The 21,808-nt window shown below is 42.4% G+C and overlaps 1 protein-coding gene across 1 annotated transcript in view; it reads right to left on the reverse strand.

Annotated features, from left to right (window-relative positions):
- The window catches only part of ATRN (attractin), a 153,841-nt gene that overhangs the window by 78,759 nt on the left and 53,274 nt on the right, over nucleotides 1–21,808 (reverse strand). Inside the window, exons 5-15 of the mRNA XM_084263364.1 lie at nucleotides 21,394–21,599; nucleotides 19,444–19,612; nucleotides 18,019–18,109; nucleotides 16,107–16,350; nucleotides 14,251–14,434; nucleotides 12,072–12,226; nucleotides 7,820–7,904; nucleotides 6,025–6,245; nucleotides 4,775–4,896; nucleotides 3,749–3,887; nucleotides 2,152–2,333 (exon numbers count right to left, since the gene is read on the reverse strand). Coding sequence (XP_084119490.1) covers nucleotides 2,152–2,333; nucleotides 3,749–3,887; nucleotides 4,775–4,896; nucleotides 6,025–6,245; nucleotides 7,820–7,904; nucleotides 12,072–12,226; nucleotides 14,251–14,434; nucleotides 16,107–16,350; nucleotides 18,019–18,109; nucleotides 19,444–19,612; nucleotides 21,394–21,599 — 1,798 coding nt within the window. The remainder of the gene's footprint in view (nucleotides 1–2,151; nucleotides 2,334–3,748; nucleotides 3,888–4,774; nucleotides 4,897–6,024; nucleotides 6,246–7,819; nucleotides 7,905–12,071; nucleotides 12,227–14,250; nucleotides 14,435–16,106; nucleotides 16,351–18,018; nucleotides 18,110–19,443; nucleotides 19,613–21,393; nucleotides 21,600–21,808) is intronic.

The following is a 21,808-nucleotide window of genomic DNA, read 5'->3' on the forward strand; positions in this document are numbered from 1 at the left end:
AACGGCTGATTGAAGAGCCAGTTGAATAGCCAGTTTTATTACCTTGAATATTAAAAGAAAATAGACATCATGTGGAATGCTCATAGCAACTTTGCCAGGGTAGGTGTTGCAAAAAAATGTAGGAAGGGAAACATTAATTTCTCAGTGCTGTCAGAATGAAATGCCACAGAGCTAGAGAAATCCTTCAGGAAACACCAATTGTTTGGGTTTTTTTTTATTATTATTTATTTCAAACTGCATTTCCAGCTATCTAAACCAGGAGAAGAACAAGTCAAACGTACACTGGCTGACTACAAAATTTAGTGCACGTTGCTCTTTACATATTTCAGGTTCCTACAAATGGTTTAACACAGGAATAAAAAAATCTGGAGCTACAGTTTGACATAAGAAAGGAAGAAAACCAGCAGTTCTCTACACAATCTAAGTGATACAATCTACCTACTCTACGGTCTGGCTGGAAGACTGCTGCTGTTTAAGAGTGTGTATATATGGAGGGGTGGAGAGACAGAGCGGGTCACATCTAAATTAGTATCGCTGGCAATAAAATTCTCAATATGACAAACCTGTAACACAACTACTTCTACTGGCAATATATTTCCTGGCACAAATTTATTTTAGGGAAAGGCACTATTGGTACAATATGCTATTTTCCTGTGAAAAATCTTTTCTCCATCAAAGTGCTTGGGTGGCACAGCTGTCCTAGGAAAGCTCTGGACCATACGTCTTCCCCAGCTGCTATATATAACCAACACCTACTTCCAACTGATTTTACACACTCTTAAACCTTAGAGCCACAGCTTCCGACAGCAGCAGGGTTACACAGCACTACGTGCCAACACCAACGTGGTTTCTTCTTATTATAAACCATCTATACACAGCTTACTAAAACAGAAGTAACTGTAGAGTAGAGCCTCCTCAGCACCCAGCACGGTGCCATGGAACAGCCCAAGTTCAGGGACCAAATACAGGTTTGGCTTTTTAGGGATACTGTAGACAAAATAACCCCATGAATAAAACCCTTTTTTTCTCCCCAGCAGCAGGGTTCAAACACTATTAGGAAAGAGCTGATGTGTCTCTAGAAACTTACACTGCATTTTACTTCTGGGATATCCAGAGTCACCCAGCGCTGTTCGAACCACCTACTTTTACAGTATCCTGGGCTTGGGTTCCTCTCTTTACAAAAAGATTTAACAAACAGCCTTGTCTGAATTGCACCTTACCTTTTCTCTGCTGAATTGAATCCCCTCTAAAACCCCGTGATTGTTGAAATGCCGCTTGAAAATGACAAAGGGAATCAAAGCAGGGAATGTTCTCATTTCAACAGGGGAATATTTCTATTCAGCACTGAAGGATGTTCTCCTCTAGAAATGCTACTGCCTCCAGTCCCATTTTTCCGATGTTAAACTCTTCCTGCCTGCCAGCCCTGCCCTCAGTGGCCTCTGGGACCTGAGAGGAGTTACTCTGATGTGCCATCAAGCCACAGCAGCTCTGGAGCTGAAATCAGGATTTCAGTAAAGCTACAGAGCATCGGTCTTTGTTAGGGCTTTAGCACCACCTACACAACCTGCCCTGAATACCTCCGTGTTTCTGCCAGGGACAGGGGGAAATAAATGTATTTATTCTATTGATGCATGAAGAGGGACAGATTCCAAGTCACTCCTCAGCGGCTCCGACAGAAAAGCACCTGCCACTAAATCAAACATAAATAACTCCAAATAAACCAAGCAGCTCTGCGGAGTAAGGAGCTGACATTCTAAACAGCTGCTTTTCTGAGGAGAATAAATAACTTTAAATGCTTTACATTAAACACCTCCCCTGCCCCAGAGGGACCTTTATTTATAAAATATTGTGTACAAGTCACGGGAGGACTCCTGCTGCAGCCCTGTATCCCACAAGAGAAACGTGTGTGTGATTTCATTACAGAAAGCGACACCTTTAAGGCACCGTGTATGTTTGTATTTATCTCTCCCATTTACATTCTCTACAATTTCACTTCAAAAGCACCCATAGGGTATGTTGAATTTCAAAAGAAAAATCAGTTCCTTTCAGTAAAGAGCCACGTCTACTCTGCACAAAGCCTACAATACCCCAGCAAGGACTTTCCACAGTCAGACCTTAATTACTCCAGGGACATAAAAGAGAAACACTCACCAAAGACTGCATCTTCTGCAGCTCCTTGAGAACAAAGTCTACCTTTTTCTGGGTGGTGAGGGAAGCCAGCAAAGCCCCGTTGGATCTGCAGGACAGTTTGGCATGATCATAGTTCTCCTTCGTATTGGTAATTCTCAAGCAGGAGTTGCCAACCAAATGCCAGTTTGTTCCACAGATATTTTCTGGGGAGGAGGGAGAGAAAGTAAAAACCAGAGATGCAAGTGGCCCTCCCAGTGCTCAAAGTAGTGCAAGAGCTCCTTCACCAGAGTGAAACCTACTGCCCCATCCAAAATCAGCGTGACTTCTCAGCATGCTCAGAAGTATTTACGTACAGTGACACCAGAGGAAAAGGAAAGCTGTTTGGAGAAGCCAACGTTACATATTACCATTTACTTACCTGCAGTAGGTACTCAAAGCACTTCTACAGCATCAAATAGTAAAATCATTATAGAAGAAAGAGCGAAGGAAAGAAAACACGTATTTTGCTGATGGCTTAAAAGCCTCTTGCTCACTCAAAGTTATCAGGATAACTTTCGAAAGAAGAGGGATACTGTGCTAATCCTGTCCACAGCACCAAGGGATTAATCCCTTTTTCAGCTTGAGCAAGGCCATGCCCACCACTGAAGAGCTCCTCAAACCTCATGGGAGTTACTTCCCCACTCATACCTATCCCAACAAAAAAGCCCGATGGGAATTCCAGTGTGAATTTCTGTAGAGCTGATGTCTACCTCTGGAGTCTTGCTTTGGGGTTATCTAGACTGAAAAGCTCACAAGTATCTGGTTTTCTGATGGGGTTTTTTTACAAATATGATCATCCTACTTTTTACATATACAATCATAAAACAAATTAAGCAGACCAAGCTCTGTCTGTCTTGTTAAAGATGTTTTTCTTGCTGTTGTGGATTTTCTCTGAAGTCTCCTCACTTTTTCACTCTTTCAGACTAGCAAATGCCAGACCTACCAGAGTGACCAGGGGAAGGCTTTCCATGCCTGTTTAAAGCTTCAGCCTGTGTTGTTTTTTCCCCCTTTCTCTAGATTTTATTAACTGTAAATGTCAGTCACTGAAGATGCTTTATTTCTCTCCCAGTCATTGGAAAAAAAAAAAACCCAGGTTACTACAGGGGGACCAATAATCATCTCCTATGAGATCCCACTGGAATCACTTTAATATTAAAGAGAATTTTCCTTATATACTTTAGGTGTTATTTGCCTAATTCATCCAGTATGTGCCATTATGGTTTTGCACAATTCTAGTTTCTAAAATTAAATAGCATGCATTATTAAATCTAGTATCCTGCAGAAGCCTATTATATCAACAGTACTGCTTTTATCAAATGAAAACAGAGAGATGAAATACAGCCTAATAATTATACAAATGACCATACTCCTCTTCAGACAACTGGGACTGAAAAATATTCCATCAGACTTTCTGAATTTACTAGAAATAAAGTGTCATACAGAAGCGAGTATGATTACACATTATTTACTCCAGGCTTGCACTAAAAGATCACAGACAATGGGTTAAGGGGAAAAAAAAAAGCAGCTTTTGGACTTTGTCAATTTGCATTTTCCTTACAGAAACACAACCAATACCTACCTGGCAAAGCAATGCACTCCTGATTCCTAGGTTCCCACTGACAGTTCTGATCCATGGCACAGCTTTTACAACTTGTCCTTTTGTTACAGTAATAGGCAGGGTTATCCTTAGGACAATTGTCATATAGAGTAATAGGAACCTAAAATAAATGGGCACAGATGAGGCTTTTTCCTCAAGCAGACCTCCAAAGCAACCCACATATCCAAAAGCTGTGATGCTGGACATAACCTGCACTGTGTGCTCATGATATTTCCCCAAGCCACCACTTGATACATCTTCCTTACCAGAGATTTTATAAAAGGGTTAGGTTTCTTTTTCTAGGGAAGACTCTCTTGATGGCAAACCCAAACATCTATGTGCCTTAGAGAAGAACTCTGCCACCTCTTCCCCTGCCCTCAGCCATCCTCCTCCTCACTTAAACAACAGTCCCATGGAAAACTCTTGAACCAACTTGAAAAAAGAAACAAGTGAAGCATTTTCACGATCCAAGGGCTGAAGCACCTCTCCTACAAAGACATGCAGAGACAGTTGGGGTGGTTCAGCCTGGAGAAGAGAAGACTCAGGGGAGAACTTAGAGCCCCTTCCAGTAGCTGAAGGGACCTGCAGTAAAGCTGGGGAAGGACTATTTGTAAGGGCAGGTAGTGACATGACGAGGAGCAGTGGATTTAAACTGGAGCAGGGGAAGTTTAGATTAGACATTAGGGAGAAGTTCTTCACTGTGAGGGCAGTGAGACACTGGCACAGGCTGCCCAAAGAGGTGGTGTAGGCCCCATCCCTGGAGACATTCAAGGTCAGGCTTCATGAAGCTCTGAGCAATCTGACCTAAAGGTTGGACAAGATAGCCTTTAAAGGTCCCTGCCAACCTAACACAGTCTGTGAGTTGACAATGTTATGAGTTTAGAGTTAGACATCCCCTGGGAATAACACAAAACCAGGGGTCATAATATTGAGAGCTGAAGGCACCTGGCCATTCACCGTTTCAAAGGCTTACTTTAAACTCAGAAGTACAAAAGAGACACACTGTACCTGTTCCTCCGTGCAGTTGTTATGCATTGAGACACACTGGTCGGTGCACCACTGACAGTTGTTTGTATTTGCTGTACAGCTATAGCAGTCTGTAATCTGATCACATTTTTCATTGTCTACAACTATTAAAGAAAAAAACCTGCATGACCAAAAACAGGCATTTCCTGACAGAGCTCTAAGAACTTGATTATATATAGTAAAAGATATAACCAAACAGTAGTGCCTGTAGATTTTTCCATTATCGACTATTTAGTAAATCAGGTACTTTCATGTGATGGAGCTGATAGAAAATTGCATTTATTTGCAGCATCAATCATTTTTAGTGCTCGAGGACCTGTAAAACACACCACCAGAAAATGCACCAAGACATGGAAGTGCATGAACTGAGAGCAGGCATACATGTTCAGTCAATGCCCACACAAATGATGCCAAAGGACACTTCACAAGGACACCTCCTGTTTTGCTGCAAGCCTGGCCTTCAATTACATGGAGTGTTTTCGTGCAATGCTTGAACTTTGTACTTCATCTTTCCAATTGCTTATCGCCTGTGTTCTGTGAAAATTTATTGTACATTGAGAGCCCATCAAAGCAATGTCTCTTTACATCAATTTCTCTGCAATAATTAAAGGCTGCCACCTATTACAGAATCAAGGTTCAAGTAATTCAATTCAAAGCAACGAATGCATCAGGATAGTATGTTGAGAAGTTGCTTAAAAATTATCCTAAGGGAGAACACAGGAATCAGACCTTAAAACAAACGTTCTTTTTCTGTGCTCTATCCATACAATACCATAAAGGAAAAGTAACTTTTCTTAAAACACTATTCCTGCTGCCTCTTTTGAAGAGCACCTTATAACACCACAAGACCCAGATCCACCCCTCCCATGCCCTGTGATGCTTGTCAGCAAATTGCTGGCTATCACAAAGTCGGTTCTTGGGACAAACATCTACAGAGCAATGGTCCAGGCCTGATTCCTGACTGATGATAGCTGTTTAGGGCAAGAAAGTAAGGACAAGCAGTACTGTAGAAAAAAGAAATGAGCAGCTTTAGAGGGTGTGAGAGATGGAAACATCTCCACATCTCTGCAGCAAGAGGAAGGTCTTCCAGGGCATGTGTGCACGCACAAGTACAACCCCCAATCTTAAACTCGAGCCGGTAGCGCTGTACAACTAATGCAAGATAGAATCTGGGAAAGGAAAAGCCCCTTCATGCCTTTTGGAAAGGGAAACTGAAAGAATGTAACCCATACCTGGTTTGGGAGGGCAGTCTTCAAAGACCTTCTGCTGCTGCTCTACTGTGGCCATTTCCCAGGGGACGCAGCGTGGAGGGGTGGTGGCCCACACGCACCTGACGCCAGGACCTGCTCGCAAGCACGCTGTTTCGTTGTCAAAAGCTTCACATCTCTCGGGTGTGTACTTCAGTATGTCACTCAGGAGAAGGCTGTTGAAGCCCCCAAATACATACATGGTGCTAGACAAACGTAAGGAAAACGATAAGTATTTGTGTGTGTGTTTACAGAACATGCACTGCTGTGAGTCAGTGTGATTCAAGGTGCGAACGAGGTGTTTTATTACATCCCAGCATGTATAAATCCAAACAAATAGCTCCTGGTTAAGGATGGCACTAAAGAGAAGGTCAGTCAAGTTCCACTGCTTCAGAGAAGTCAGAGACTCTCTACAGATACGTGTTCAGGTCATGGATCGACCTTCCCCTTCAGAGAAAACTCTGGGTGACACCCAATCAACATGACCATACATGAAATGTTGCAGAAACGTGGGATCCTCCTGTAAAGAAGGGTGGCAAGAGCAGTGGGAAGGCTAAAAATCAGGGACATGGTATCACACTGTTAAACCGGTGTTCAGAAACTGTGACAAAACAATTCAGCGTTGTCACATTTTCCTACGCTGCTGTGACAAACCCACAGTTCTTTTCATGGCTGTTAGCAACTGAGGGAAGAGTCAGTGTGTCAACTCAAAAAAACACAACAAAAAAACACCCCTATCCATATTATTTTTGTTTGGGAATGGTAGGAGGGAGAAGAAAGGTGGTTTTTAAACCTTCTTTAGTAGCACAACTGCTGCAGGCAAAACATCCAATTGCATTAGCTACCTAAAAAACCGCCTGTGCATCCACGTTTGCAAATGTACATTTAATATGACAGTGAAGAGGAGTCAAAGCAACTGTATAGAAGTTTTGGTTGAAGAGTATTTTTAATATGATTTCCATCCTAGTTTAGGAAAGAATTAAAACATTGGCTTAATTGTCCTTCATGGGAGACACGGCATAGTTGGTATTCAGTACACTGGAACAAATAGCACATGATATTTTAGAGACAAGAAGAGTATCTAGAAAGCACACCTTCCTTTTCAAGGCAGTGACAGTTATCTGCCTGGCTTAAACTGAGCTTTTAAATAATGTTACTGATTTAAAGAAAACATCCTCCAAGGATAAAGCAACCAGAACAAAAAACTCTGAGGAAATACCACTTCTCAAACGGAGTTCTGCAGACTGACATAAAATAAGAGATGTTCACCTGGGAGCGTGGATATTATTATGTTGGTATCATACTTAACAGAAGAAAACTCACCAATGATTTCATCTAAATAGTGTGCATCATGTGAATGTTAAAGAAGAGCCACACAGCTCTGTGTATACTGAAACATGGACAAGTTTAGAAACCATGAGAGAAAGTACGATTTGCAGAGAAAAGCTGTCAGTGCAGCTAAGTAAGAAATAGAAACATTAAATAAATGAAATTACAAATCAAAAACATTTATAAAAGTAAGAATAATAAGTAGAAATAAGAACTGGGTGAGGCAAAATGGTTTATTCTAGTGAAGAAGGGCTGACAGGAACAGGTGGATAACTAAAGACAAGAGTGAAGATCTGAAACCCTGAAGAGGTTTGCACCAGATCCTCAAATCGCTGGTGTCAGGGTTGCTGATCTCCACATACCAACAAACACATACGCCAACACACAGAGGTGTACAAGTTCTCTGAGGTATGAGAAACACCAACACCCCCCAGCCTGTTTGAAGCTTTACCTGTTGTAGAGCACGGCAGAATGTCCAAACCTGTTGACATCATGATGGAGACCCGGGCGAGGAAGAACAGACCATCGATCGCACGCTAGGATCAAGGAAAGCTCATTTTAGTATAAGTTCTCAATATAATTAATGACTCTACTTACTGGGCCCATTTCTTCCTGAAAGATCCCAAAGTACTGTAACAGCTACAGAGAGACCATTCCATTCCCCACCAAAATGCAAGTCTTGAGTGAGCCAGGACTCCTCAAACATGCTGCATTACCTTCTTCTTGCAACATCACAGACTTAGTCTGTGCCCCAGCTGCCATGGTATGACAAGAAGGGAAAGGAAGGATGCCATGGCTCTATCATCTAAACAGTTCATGAAAAAGGGAAGTTTCAGGGCACTGTGTTGAAGGGGCTATTAGGTTTTTGGCAATCACGTGTAATTAAATGGTGGTGGCTTGAGCTGCTTTACCAGTGGAATTTTTCACTGCTTAACAAGTTCAGGTTTTATCTGTTTATATGTGAATTATTTGCAGTTTTGCCCCAAACCAGTATCACTGAGAACAGAGACTTATCTTCTTTTTTCTTTTCATTGCTATTACATTCCTAGAGGGTAGATATCCACATTTTTAAAAATATTTTTCACTCATCGTAGCTTAAGGATTTGTGGTTGTTTTTCTCTTTTAATATAATGTGAGATTATTCCATCTCTTTCTATTAGCATAACATTTATAAGTTCTGCTTCATTTTTTACTCTGTTTCTCAGGTAATTTCTTCCTTTAGGCAGCATGAAAAAAAAAAAAATCAACCCAACAACCTGAGAAACATACATCCCACTGAGCATAAGGAAAAATGCCAGGAAAAGTCAGTCCAGTTCCTATCACTTCAACTTTGTAAAGGGAACGTGATCACCTTGGGGGTAATGCTGCTAGATGCAACTTCAGCAGTCAGGAGGGAAAAGTCAATCTACTGTAAAGATCTACAAGAGCCCTTGAATATACTTGATGATTCTTTAATGCAAGATACAACTGTTGTGTCATGGACTGAGCCTCTGAAAAAGCCAAGTCCACAAACCCAAACTGCTTCGTAGATAAACAGGGAGGGCAAAGAAAAGAAAAGAAACCTTATTAATTGTTTTACCAAATGCAACTGGAGAATTGTTGGGTACCACAAGCAATCCCAACCCCTGCTCCCATAGAAACCTTCGTTCAAGAGTGCTGATAAATAAAAACCACAGGACCCTGTTGGACAGATTTAATACTTCGATAAATCATCATTTGGAAGTTTATTTTTAAACAAAGTTTGCTCAATTTTCAAAGAATTCAACCTAGCCCAGCATCACTCCTGAGACAAGCATGCATGGTTCCAATTTCTAACAGGAGACTTCAACAAAATTGTGCAGCAATTTGCAATTCTTTACCCAGCAAGTTGTGAGTTATGTGAGGCCAAGAAACATATTTTGCTAGATTAATAGAAGGCCTGGAATGTTTTGCTTTCTAAGCTTCTTTCCCATCTTTAATTGAAGACCAAGTATTGGAAAAAATTAACGATTCTGAAACTACAAAGAATCCTCTCCTTCCTGACTTAGGAGTTAAGCCAAGCCTAAAACTTACAACACACAGGATTTGTTAAATATAGTATTTAAATGTAACACATATGCTATGAAAACATCCAGTTTTTTTCTATGTTTGTCATTAGCACTGAATTTTTGATAGAGTAAATAGAAGGGGTTTAGTTTTTCTCCTGTGGGGAGAAAGATCATTATAGGAGTATGGCTTCACATGAATATTTCCTGCTGAGTTAAAAAAAAACCAAACCCAGAAAGTTAAAACTTCTTTAGAAACTAAAAAGAGTAGTTACTTAAACCACAGTTAGCTGCATTTTGAGACAACCTGCCTGTGAAGTTTCTATTCTTGTTGGAGACACATCCCAGAAGCAAGGGAGGTGACCCTTCAGAAAGCACAACCCTTGCCTTCTCACTGCTGGAGATGAACCCATAGCGATGGAAGGGCTGCAGCTCTCGCTGGGCTCCTTCGCTGCAATGAACTGCTGACAGGAGGCAGCAGGGGATTAAAAGAGGCATTCCCCATCCAGAAACAAAACTGCTGCAGAGCAGGAAACTTCCACAGAAGCCACAGAGACCAATTTTAAGGAAAAAGAAAAGCCAACCAGTCATTGCAGCGTTCAGAATGTAGGAAAAATACTGCAAGACTGCCCTACCCAAGTGCTCACTCGACCTGAACGTCAACACACCCCAAAGGTTTTCCTGGGAAGCAATAAGAAACGCGCGTACACATGGACTGCTGGGCTGTTATCCTGAAACCTTCCAAAACTGGGCATTACTTGGACAGTCTGGACTGAATAAGCCTCAACCTGGTCAAGTGGAGGATAAAAGGCTAAGAAGCATTAATGCACTCTCAGATCTACCTAATCCGCTAAACCTTCAGAGGATCTCAGTGCACATCTCACTGACATCTCTTTGCATCCTATACAGGAAAAAAAACCCTTAAAAAAACAAGAAAAAGGGAAAAAAAAGAGAAGAAAGATAAGATAGTATGTCCTCACAATGCTCACTGCATGTGTCTGGTCATGTAGAAACTTGAGAGAAAACCAGAAGGAAATTATGAGATAAATAAAACTAGTTACTGCAGAAAACAGAAATACCAAAGACCTGTTTCTGAAGCATTTTAATTTCAGTTTTCTCCACTACGATCGCTAAGACACTACTTTCCTCAACAAGAAGGTAAAAATAAAAAGATCAGCCAGTTACTCCCTAATTTTATAGCACACTAAGGCAGCAATTGGTAAGCCTCTCCTCTGAAGGCATTCAGTAACGCTTCTCCTCACTGCTTGGTTTTCTCCTGGGTAGCTTGAGTGTTGGGAGCATCAAGGGATAGGTAACAAACACATGAGAATGTGAATACTAAAGATGGAATAGGCATGTTTTTTTCTGAAAAAAAGCCCCAACAAACCCAAACCCTAAGGAATGAGGATAGGCAAGAGGACCAGCATGAAGCACAATCAGTGCAAGCTCTAATTCTCCATGTAAAACTGGTAAGGACTGGGCAAGCCAACTACAATGCTTATTTCATGTAACAAGAACCTGCCAGTTAGCTACACTGAATCAAAATGAACATCACAATTGACCTGTTTTGCCAAACGAATCTGATTTGTATTTAACATCTAATAGTTCAATGGGTCAAAGACTGAAAAATGCAGGAAGAAAAATCACTATTGCTCTCAAAGTTTAAAAACATTCTTCAAGGAAAATACCTCAAAATTATGCTAGTTAGGAGCATAAAAAAAATTCAACAGGGATAGGAGTTGAAATCCCAGGAAGCAGAAGAAAACAATCCCTGTAAAATGCAGAAAATGTCCCAATGACACCAAATCCTGCTGCTGAAAGTAATCCATTTGCTTGCATATTCCTTCCACAAACCAAGAGTGACATCTCAGCGGACAGTCGCTCTGAGAATTCAGGTTTATGTGATTATTTCAGAGAATCAAATCACGAGAGCCCACATGTAAGGAATTCTGAAGGCAGAATGTGATTTGAGTACAGAATGGTGTTTTCCATGAGCGTGAATTGCTGGGATGTGCATGCACCTTCTTTTATGTAATTTCTTTTTTTTCTTCTTCAATTCATGGTCTCTGGACTTCAAATTCACAAATAAATGCTGCCCTCTTCTGGCTGTTCAAACCAAATCCACCAAATAAAGCCTAATCCTTTGGCCTTATCGTTAAACAGTGCTTATGGGGGTATTTATGCTATTAAAGCCTACACAGAAAGAAACTGATATTACAAAGAGCACAGCCAAACAAGTCAGCCAGCTTGCAATCAAAACAAGAGTATACAACGTACAAGTTGAGCTTCAGCAGTGGCCAGTGCTTGTAACTAGCCTAACAGCCTGCGTTTTTGATAAATCATAGATTAAACCCACTCTCAGGGTAGCTTTATGGCTGAGATGGTAGAACAATATGCTTCCTGCTTAAGAAATAATTTGTAATGCCCAAGGTTGGGTATAATAAACCGGTGACCAAATAGCTGCTGCCGTATTTGCCCAGAAATCACTGCACCACCTCATTTGCTCGGTAATGTGTAGCAAGCTAAATGAGCCTCTCCTGATTACACATTCATCTGCAGTATGCTTACTAGCATTGGGTATAATATACCCAGCATGTAAATCAGTCTCTTCCTGAACTCAGCTCCCTCTGAATATCCAAGAATTTTGTTTTTCACATCATTATTTCTGCAAGAACTTACCGATATCGTAAGCCATGAAATCTGAAGAAAAGCACTTTGCTCCGTGGCTCATGGAGGTGTCATTGTGTGTGTTTCCTCCAAACACCAGCATGGTTCCACTCATTATCACAGCCGTGTGCAAATAGCGAAAAAATCTACTGTCTTTAAGAATAGTCCTTCAGAGATAAGAAGGTATGTGTTACTGACACTGATTAGTACTTGGAAAAGACAAAACTATCCATAAATCCAAGTTATAAGGTTTCAGGGATGTGGGGAGGAGGAGAGGGGACAGTCTTTAACTCCTATTCCTAATGAGAGATTTAACAGCTTCTTTTCCAGACTGTTCAGTTCCTCCTGCGATTTCACTCCCTCATTGCCCCATCTGCTTGTCAATTTATAGGAGAAATATATCTATGAAAGCCTTTTCCTGAGGTTATGGATCTTAAAATCATCAGTTCCTTCCCTGGGGATTATCAGGTTTTCACAGCAATGGGGCTTTCAATCAGTCAGCTAAACTGGCTGATACAGACACCACTTGGAAGGACTCCTGTATTTTCTAGTAACTCTGATTTCTTGGTAGCCTAAAGAACTCTTTCAACCTGGACACCATTTCTTGCTCAAAACTAACAAATCTCTTTAAAGAAAATCTATGCAGCTGCTGCTGACAGTGCCCCACAGACTAATTAATACCTGCAAAGCTCTACACCTCACCCACCATGGGAGGTGTTAATCAAACTCACCCCTGCCCTCACCCTTGCTCAGCAGAACTAAGAACACTGCCAGGCAAAGGGTCTCCCTTCAGAGACCTTCCCTATGGTGGGATTGCAGGAAAACCCCGGTGAGGTCACGTCTGCATTGCAGTCACACCGGTGTCACCCCAGTGTCACCCCACTGTCTCACTAGTTCTGCAGAACAGCAGCGTCCCCAAGGCAGCCTGCTCTGAAGCTCAGACTTTCACAATGAATTACTCAGGGAAGGGTGTACCAACACCCCCAACTCAGGAGCAGTGGTATCACAGCACACGGGTCTTGTGAGCGTGGGGCCCTCCCTGCCAAGGCTGCCAGACAAAACACCAGAGGGAACATGGGGAGAAACACCTTGCCTAAATTAAGATCAGGGGATGGCTTTTTTGCCTATCCATGAAATCACAAGTAGGAGAGAGGGCCTAAATTAGTTAAGAATTAAAAAAAAAAAAGAAAGAAAGAAAAAAGGAGTCAGTGACATTAACAAAAGTATAAAGATGAGCAGATGCTCCCACGTTCATCACTGCAAGGTGACTGCTCGCCTGCTCTGACAGTCCTCACCAGACAGACAGAATAAACAGGAGGGAAGAAAGTTAGTGCTACAACAGTTCAATAGAATATTGTCATATTAGTGACATTTTCTGCTGATTCAGCCAAATTTGCCCACTCCATGGCTGAAGTGGAAGTTCAAATGAACCAAGGCAGGAAGCGGCGTGATTACTCCATGTACAACAGAGCAGGAAGGAAGGGTTTTGGAATTAGTCAGTTACTTTACTCATTGGTACAGACTCACAAAGGTTGTTGCAGAAATACAAGCTAATTTAAAGTCTCAAGAAAAAGGCAGCAGAGTGACTCAAATTTACATGTGGCATTTCAAAAGACTGGTCTCCTCCTTGTCAGGAGCCTTTTAAAAAAAAAATCATGAAGGAAAACATAAAATTGAGAAAAAAAATTATTTCACCTCTGTAGCTCAAAGCTGTGAAGTTTTGCTACAGCTTTTAAATAAAACTCACCTTTGGGCAGAAACAAATCACAGAAGATTTCAGCTTAAGAAATGAATGTTTCAAGCAGTTACAGAGGCAGAAGAAAATGGGGTTATAATAGAAATTCTTTTGCGGTTTTAACAGCAGAATGAATTATCACTCACTTGACTGCAGTAACTGCACTCATATGCACAGTCTGTACTGCTGGCAAGAAAATCCCATCAAATATTTTTCTTTTCAGCTTTAATACAACAATAGATTAAAATGGATTTCTTGGCTCGTTCACAGCCTTGATTATATGTGATTATATGATTCTCTATTCATAAAGGGACATAAAAACACCAGCTACAAAGCACACTATCTATTCTGAATGCAGGTAACTATGTACTACTGCACCCTTATTGAACACCCCATCCTCTCATCCTCTAGGAAGAAAAAATGACAGGGTGGTGTAGAGGAGGAAGAGCTACTTACCACATACGGGAATCAACCTCATATTTGTACAAGTCGTCTGCCAGCCTGTATTTGTTGGCACTGAATGCTTTGTAACCTCCATGGATGTAAATCGATCTCGTATTTGGATCATAGACACTGCTGTGGCCATACCCTCCTTGAACCAAAGCTCCACTCGTCTGTAAAATGCTCCACATCTTTGTGTCTAAGGAATGAAAAATGCAAGTGACAGAACATGGTTAATTTATCTCTATTAATGACTGATCCACAAATCTGGTGGTGAAACAAATGGGGTTTCCCTTGACTCGGATCTAGACGCTGCCTCTATCACTTCGTATCCAAAAATAGTCTCCTTCCAGAAGTTTACTGTCAAGAAGTATTGTCAAGTATTATTAATTAGACCAGAAACAACTCTTCTACAGTCATTTATTACATTTTGCAGACAAGCTAAGTAAATGAGAGATAAAATGTACAGAAGTAATATCTTGTATTTCAGTGACAGTAAAATGCCAGCAGTGTGGCTTGATATGGAATGGTACCCAAGAGCACTTTTATTTTTTATATATACATATATATATATAAAGCCAGACAGCACTGAAGCCAAGTTAACCATGACTGGGAAGAGCATTGCAGTTAAAAGCTAATATGTGATTAATGGTCCTACATCTCACTCACTAAAATAACATTGGTTTGAAGCACCCTAGACATAATGGCAACTGAAACAAAAATGCCAAAATGCATGGCAGATCTCTGCAGCAAGTGCAGAATGAAACCCTGCACAGGCCTCCTAACTCCAGAGCTGACCAGGCACACAAAAGGCAAAGGAATCGAATCATCTGCAAGATCACACGTGGGAAAAACAGAAGTCATAGAAGTCATAGAATCATTATGGTTGGAAAAGACCTCCAAGACCATCTAGTCCAACCGCCCCCTACCACCTATATTACTAACTAAGCCATGTCCCTAAGTACCCCATCCAACCTTTCCTTAAACACCCCAAGGGACAGTGACTCCACCACCTCCCTGGGCAACCCATTCCAATGCCTGACCACTCTTCCTGAGAGCAAATCACTGCCCCACACATCCTGGTTTCCTTTAGCTTTCTCCTAGAGGAAGAAAGCTCACCCATGTGGACATTAGTGAGTCAGAGGAGGCTCCTGGATCATCTGGATCAGGATGACTGAAGGACAAGGATAACAGGTCAGAAGTGCAGGTCAGGTCACTAGTTCTGACAATAATCAGTACATACATATTGTGAACTTCCTGTGCTTAACTATGTTCTCTACCTGGCCAGTGGAGCAAAGGACGTGCCTCCAGAGTGCCATTTCAGAGCAGCCCGAGTCAGGCAGCAGTTCAGTTCAAGTGCAGAGCTTCCTACGCTACCCCACTGACAACACCAGCAACCTCTGGATCTTCAGGACCAAGGGTGGACTATGCCCAAAATACAGGGCAATTAGAAGTACAGAAAGTCCTTCCCTGTTCCTTCTACATTGGGTAATCACTACGGCAGAGGAGGCTCTCGGGTTAAGTGGATACTTGGTCTGAATCGTTACTGCTATTCTTGTACTTAAAGGATACAAAAACAATTTCAAAAGTGCTTGCTTTGTCTAAGGGAGAGAGAAATTAATTTAACTTGTCTCACAGATATCCTGCTGTGTCCCTTAATTACAGCTTCCTTGTCTTTGGGACCTGACAAGCTGTATAAGGCTGGAGACACATGGCTGCCTGCTCACTGTTTGTGTTACACAAACACCACAGCTTAGCTTGAACTTCCCATAAACACAGGCAGAAGGAAAGGAACGTTTGTTTTCAAATCAACTTTGTCTTTGTTTTCAAATCAACTGTCAAAACTGAAGCGAAAGGTCGGTACCACTCACCCAGGTTGTACTCCTGGATGTTGCTGATATACCCATAAAGAGGGCAGTGCCCAAAGATGACCAGCATGACCGTGCTGCCGTCTTGCAGGGTGACAATGTGTGCTGAGTGGCCAACAACAGCGTACTGCTCCTTGGCTTTCAGCGGCGCTTGAGCCCAGGTCTGGGTGGGAATATGGAACACCCACAGCTGGCTGGTCACGTTCCCCGTCGCATCTATTTTTCCACCATACATGTATATATCATCCTGAAAGAGGTTGGGTTTAAAATGAGATATATGACTTTAGCATTTAAGAAACAGCTAATATGTAAGTAACAAAGTTGTCACACTTTATCTTCTCTGAGCCTAAGTTTACCTCCCCTCTGAAGGAGAAACAGATCTCCTTCACCAGTCACGGCTGATAAGAAAGCAACCATGACTGCCAGGGTTTGTAAAGTCAGAATACCTTGAACACACACAATTCCACCTACATCAGGGTACAGGTGGGAAGGGGTGCATGAGGCAGGACTGACCTTCAGGTGACAGACAACAAAATTTGGGTGCCTATATGCTAGCTGAGTACCTAATCATCCACTATAAAATAGAGCGGAGCCGCAGAACACATCAGCTGATCAGAAGCAGGAGAGGTGTGCCTACTTCTCTGTGAGCTGACTGGCTCTCCAGATTGCACTACCTGTACTGACTAGGTCTGTTTTCACTCCAAACAAAGCTCAGAGGCTCCCAAAGGCACCCAAAGTCAGGCGAGTTAATAAACAAGCTGACTCCCTCCCACAGCTTGCAAATGAAAACAGTGGAAGAGACCTGGAAAGAAAGGCAGTGAGGATGGAAACTCCTCTGTGTCTGTACACTTAAAGCTGTGTCTTCCAAGTTAATGCACTCACAAAAAACAAGGAGCTTTTGGAAAGCAGGAAGCCAGGATAGTTAGACAGGGTTTTATTAACTGTAAGAGCTAATTTCCAAAACTCAATCCAATTTCCTTTGTGGGTCTCTCCAAGCATCTCAGTGGAGCAACTCCGTTTCCTCTTAGGACAAGGCAGTAACCATGGAAAGGGAAATTCTCTCTTATAGATGATGCTTTTTGGGGAATTCCTGAAAACAACTGCCCAGCACTGATGGTAAACCCACTTACCATGTCCTGCTTTTGAACAGTTATTTGCAGACTGTGCACTGAACCTTCACAGGTAGGAATTTCCACCCTTCTCAGGTTCAAGTGTTCTGTTTGGGAATGGTGCTGGGTAGAGTATTCCAAGTGTTTATAATTACATGCTTTATATAGGCTTGCACCGTGATGAGCTAATTAATGTTCTAAAAGCAAAGGTCAGTAAAAGATTAGCTCATTTCTTTTTTGAAGGCTTTGCCATCCTGTTCACACATGGCTTGCACCCACAGCCAAGCACGCAGGTGAGAAATAAGGTAAGGAACAGTCAAATCCACTTATTGTTTCAGGTGTTGGAAGAACACATTCATGGATCTACTGCAGAGCCAGAGCAGGTTCCAATAATTCATAACTCACTAGCTCTGCTTTGGTGCCATGGACAACAGAGCTTATAACAATAGTGATGTGATCTAACACAAATGGAGGCAGCTGAGGAATCAGATGAAGCCATTGGGCATGTCTTGCAAGCTCAGACAGCAAGAAGGAAATAATGGACTCACTGACCTCAGCCAGCCTTAACATCTCTGAGAAAAAAGCAAAGGACACACAAGAACACACCAACATAGAAACTACTGTCCTCCTGGGATACCAGCCCAAGGACTCCCTGGAGTACCGTTACACAGACTGGGATATCCACAGAGGCACCTCTGTAGGGGAAACTCTTCTCCCAAAACAAGACTCATGGGTGGAAAGAGGTGGGCATAGGGGGAGAAACAGGGGAAATCAGCCAGGGGAAGAGTCTGCAGCACTGAACCTACCTTATGCAACGCCAAGGAATGACCATATCTCATCTCTACAGCATTCACAGAGTTGTCCAGCGGAAGCCACTCTTCAGAAATAAGATCATACCTGTGTAAGAAAAACTGAATTCACCATCTGACAAGTAGATTATAAAGTCAAGAAAAACTATTGCTTTGTGGGAAATTCTTTTCTTTGACAAAAGTCCTACCAAGATTTCAGCATGGACAAGGCACTCACAGACTACTTATAGATTAATACAATCCAGTCAAGCCTGCTCTGTCACTTAACATATTGATTTGCTTCACCCTGTTTTCTTTCCCACACAAAACCAAGAGCTTGTCCATTGAGCTATGACAACTATCACCCAATGATACACCCAAAAGAACAGGAAAAAGTTTACACCAAGCTCAGATAATTTCCACCTACCTGATAAAAAAAACACAACCAAACTTGCTGGTGTTTAAAAGGCACTTTTTAATTATGTGTCTGTCATTCAAGTGTATTTTCTTCTCTGAACTTGAAACAAGATAAATCCTTTGCCCTGAAAATGGCCTGTGGCTTTTCAGATAAAAGACTGAACTATACTTGCCAGGCTTACAGCCTTATAAGATAAAATCACCTCTGAGAAAGTGTTCAATGAAGCCACAGGCTATCTGTTGAGAAATCAGGAGTGACTTTGAAAGAGTAAATTGTGGATGTAATCAGCAACTATTCCACAACTAACTGTGCGTTTTCAGCTCTTTTTTAACTTGCCCTATATGAATTATCACCTCTGGACGTGCCTGAAGAACACATGGCTCTGGCTTAGGTCTGTGAATGGAAGGGATGGGGTAAAAAAAAACAGCCTTTGCCTAGATCTGCTCACATACCATCAAGCTCAAGAGGAAGCCTGAAATGCTGTTTACAGGGGATTTCCACGAGGTACATAATTACTGCTTGATATCTTAGTTACTGTTAAATCTCCTCAACTAATTGCATAAATGTCATCATCCTAAATGCCACTCCCTGTTTGGTATGGATAAACATCCACAGTGATTGGTACAGCTTAATTAAGGAGCCAAACTCTTCTGAAGTCACACAGATGGTACAGAAGGAAGAGCTAATAACAAAAAAGCAAAACAACCCTCTTAGAATAGAAGGCCAGGTATAATCTAGAAGCTAGCCTAGAAATATATGGCCAAGAGCTAAATGCTGCCAGAAACAGCTGAATCAAAAAACTCACTGAACATCAGGAAACCTTATCCTTTTACTTTTCCAAAATAAGCACCCCTCAAGCAGCATTTCCCCACACCTCAAACACGAATCTAAGTTTTATTGCTGCCATTTTCCCCTGGAGATGGAGCTTAGGCCAAGGCACAGCACGTCAGGATGGCGTTTTCTAAAAATAATTCTCAAATCTGACTTCCTCTACTTAAGACTTTATTACCTAGGTTTATACTCACGCTAAAACCTTCTGAGAGTCAGAATGATTGAAGACATAGCCTCCAACAATCCACATTTTATTGTCATGGATCACAGTTTTGTGAGATGCTCTAGGAAGTTTTGGAAGAGAGTATTCCTCCCGGGTCCAAAACGACTGGTTTGCAGGAACAGGAATTGAACAGCCAGGACCTGGGAAAACAAGGTTTAAAAATGGATATTCTTCCAAACTCTGTGTTTCACCAAGAGGTCAAGATCCCACACCACAGGTGACAAAGGCAGTGTGCAGCCAGGTTACAGGTGGAAGCCACAACCCTCTTTTCCTTGCTCACACCTGTGATGGAGCTGCTGTGTGATCTCCCAACCATAACCACATGCTTCAAATTCAAAATGGTTTTCAGAACAAAAAAATCATTTCCAGACTTGATGAACCAGGTATGCAGCAAATGCTCTGCTCTGTTCTCCCCACTATGATTACAAGGGGGGCATGGTGAGGACTCTTTCCCACTACACACTAAGAGGGGATCTTGGACACCTCCCTGTGCGACCTGTCCTAGGGACCCTGCTTTGGCAGGAGGGTTGGACCCGATGATCTCTAGAGGTCCCTTCCAACCCCTATGATTCTGTGGCTCTGTGATGTTCCAGCGCTCATCTTACCCACCACGTGCCCACAGAAACCCCAACACAACCTGTGAAAGCTTCAGAAGACCCGACCCACTCAGCACCACCCTACAAAACCCCAACGTTCTACAGTGATCTTTCCATCTTTTCAGTCCTCTCCTTCCCAGCAATACATTTTTGTGAAACTTCTTATGTTTTCCTGTATTTCTGCTCCTGAGGTCAATGAGCAGATGTGGCAAAAGAGGAGCAGCAACTGGTAAGGTCTCAGCTAGGTAAAGAGCCACACAGAAGCTCTCCCGTGTTCTCAGTGACACCCATCCACGTGCACAGGGCTGCTACAGATAACAGAGAGCACAGAACGTGCTGAAGAGGCTCAGGCCTGGGACAGGCAATAGGCTTATCAGGACAGCCTTTAGGCAGTACTAAAACTGAATCATTGCATCTTGACTGTAAGAGACAGCATCTGGTCATTCTTTCTGAGTTTCTACCAGCGGTAACCTCAGGAAAGCTGATGGGAATTCAGTTTATCACCTTTGAAAAGGCTTCTGAGGTAGAGTGACCATTCCCACATGCAAAACAGCTTCAGAAAAAGAAAAGGAACAGAAGCTTGCTTCTTATTCTGCTATGATTTGCCCACCCTAAGTCCACCTTTGCTTTCACTGCATGGCCAGACTCCAGAAGAGCATCAGGAGGCACTGCACTGCATAAGGAGATATGATGCTCCAGGCATACAAACCCTGACATACATAACCCTGTGGCTGTTTTTCTACCTGAAAGGCTGACACGCTAACCTGGGCACAGGGTGAGTTCTCCTCAGTGTGCTCATGTTCCCAACCTGGATTCTCTCCACATCCTGCCAGGTTTTGCAGGGCAGCTGGGCAGTGGTAGCAGGTGCAGTGGGTGCCATGGCTGGCTGTGTTTCATAACAAACCCATTCTTGCACACCCATCTATCTTGGCAAAGGAAACAGGTTATGTTTGGTCCAAACCATTGCTAAGACTGACACAGCTGACCAGCACAGCTGGACACAAGGCATTTTGTGTGTTCAAACAGGACAACTACTGCTGCTAGGCTCAGCTTTGCTTTAGGCACACACTAAGGAGACTTGATGTTTTTCATCCACTGCTTGCACCCAGCAGGTGGGTACTGCTTTGTACGGTAGCACAGCTGCTTTCAGAAAGAATTCTTTACTAGTGACATAATCTTTTGATGCAAAAAGGTGGATGGGAGCATCAGATACTCCGTTCCTCATCAAAACACTAATACTTGTCAAGCAGAACGTTCTCAAATACTCCCAATCCATGGGAAATGGAACCTTGTAACAAGAGCTGCTCCATGCTAAGGGGACTTACCTTGCCAGCCTGCAGAGCACACGCACGCCTTGGTATCGTTAAAGCTGCAGTGCCCTCGCTCCGGCGCCCCACAATCATCTGTGCAGTAGGGGATGTCACAAGCTTCTCCCTTCCAGTATTTGGCACATTCACATTCAAGAGCATCGCTGCTGTTATTGAGCTTGCACTCTCCTCGGCCAGAGCAATTATTGGGACACATGTTGAAACTGTGAACATCAGGGAAAGAAGGTTTGTCAGTGGTGAAACAGATTCCCAAGCTGTAATTCTTATTAACAAATACAAGAGTGGTGCTGAACAGAAGTTACTACAGCTGTTTGTTAACATACAAACCAAGGAGAGTCGCTCATCAAGAACCTGGTGTGATGTCCCAGCAGAGATTTGTTCTCTATCATCTACAGAGCTCCCCCACTTAAGG

The sequence above is a fragment of the Gallinula chloropus genome (assembly GCF_964237585.1).
Source record: "Gallinula chloropus genome assembly, chromosome: 4".
Taxonomy (NCBI): Eukaryota; Metazoa; Chordata; class Aves; order Gruiformes; family Rallidae; genus Gallinula; species Gallinula chloropus.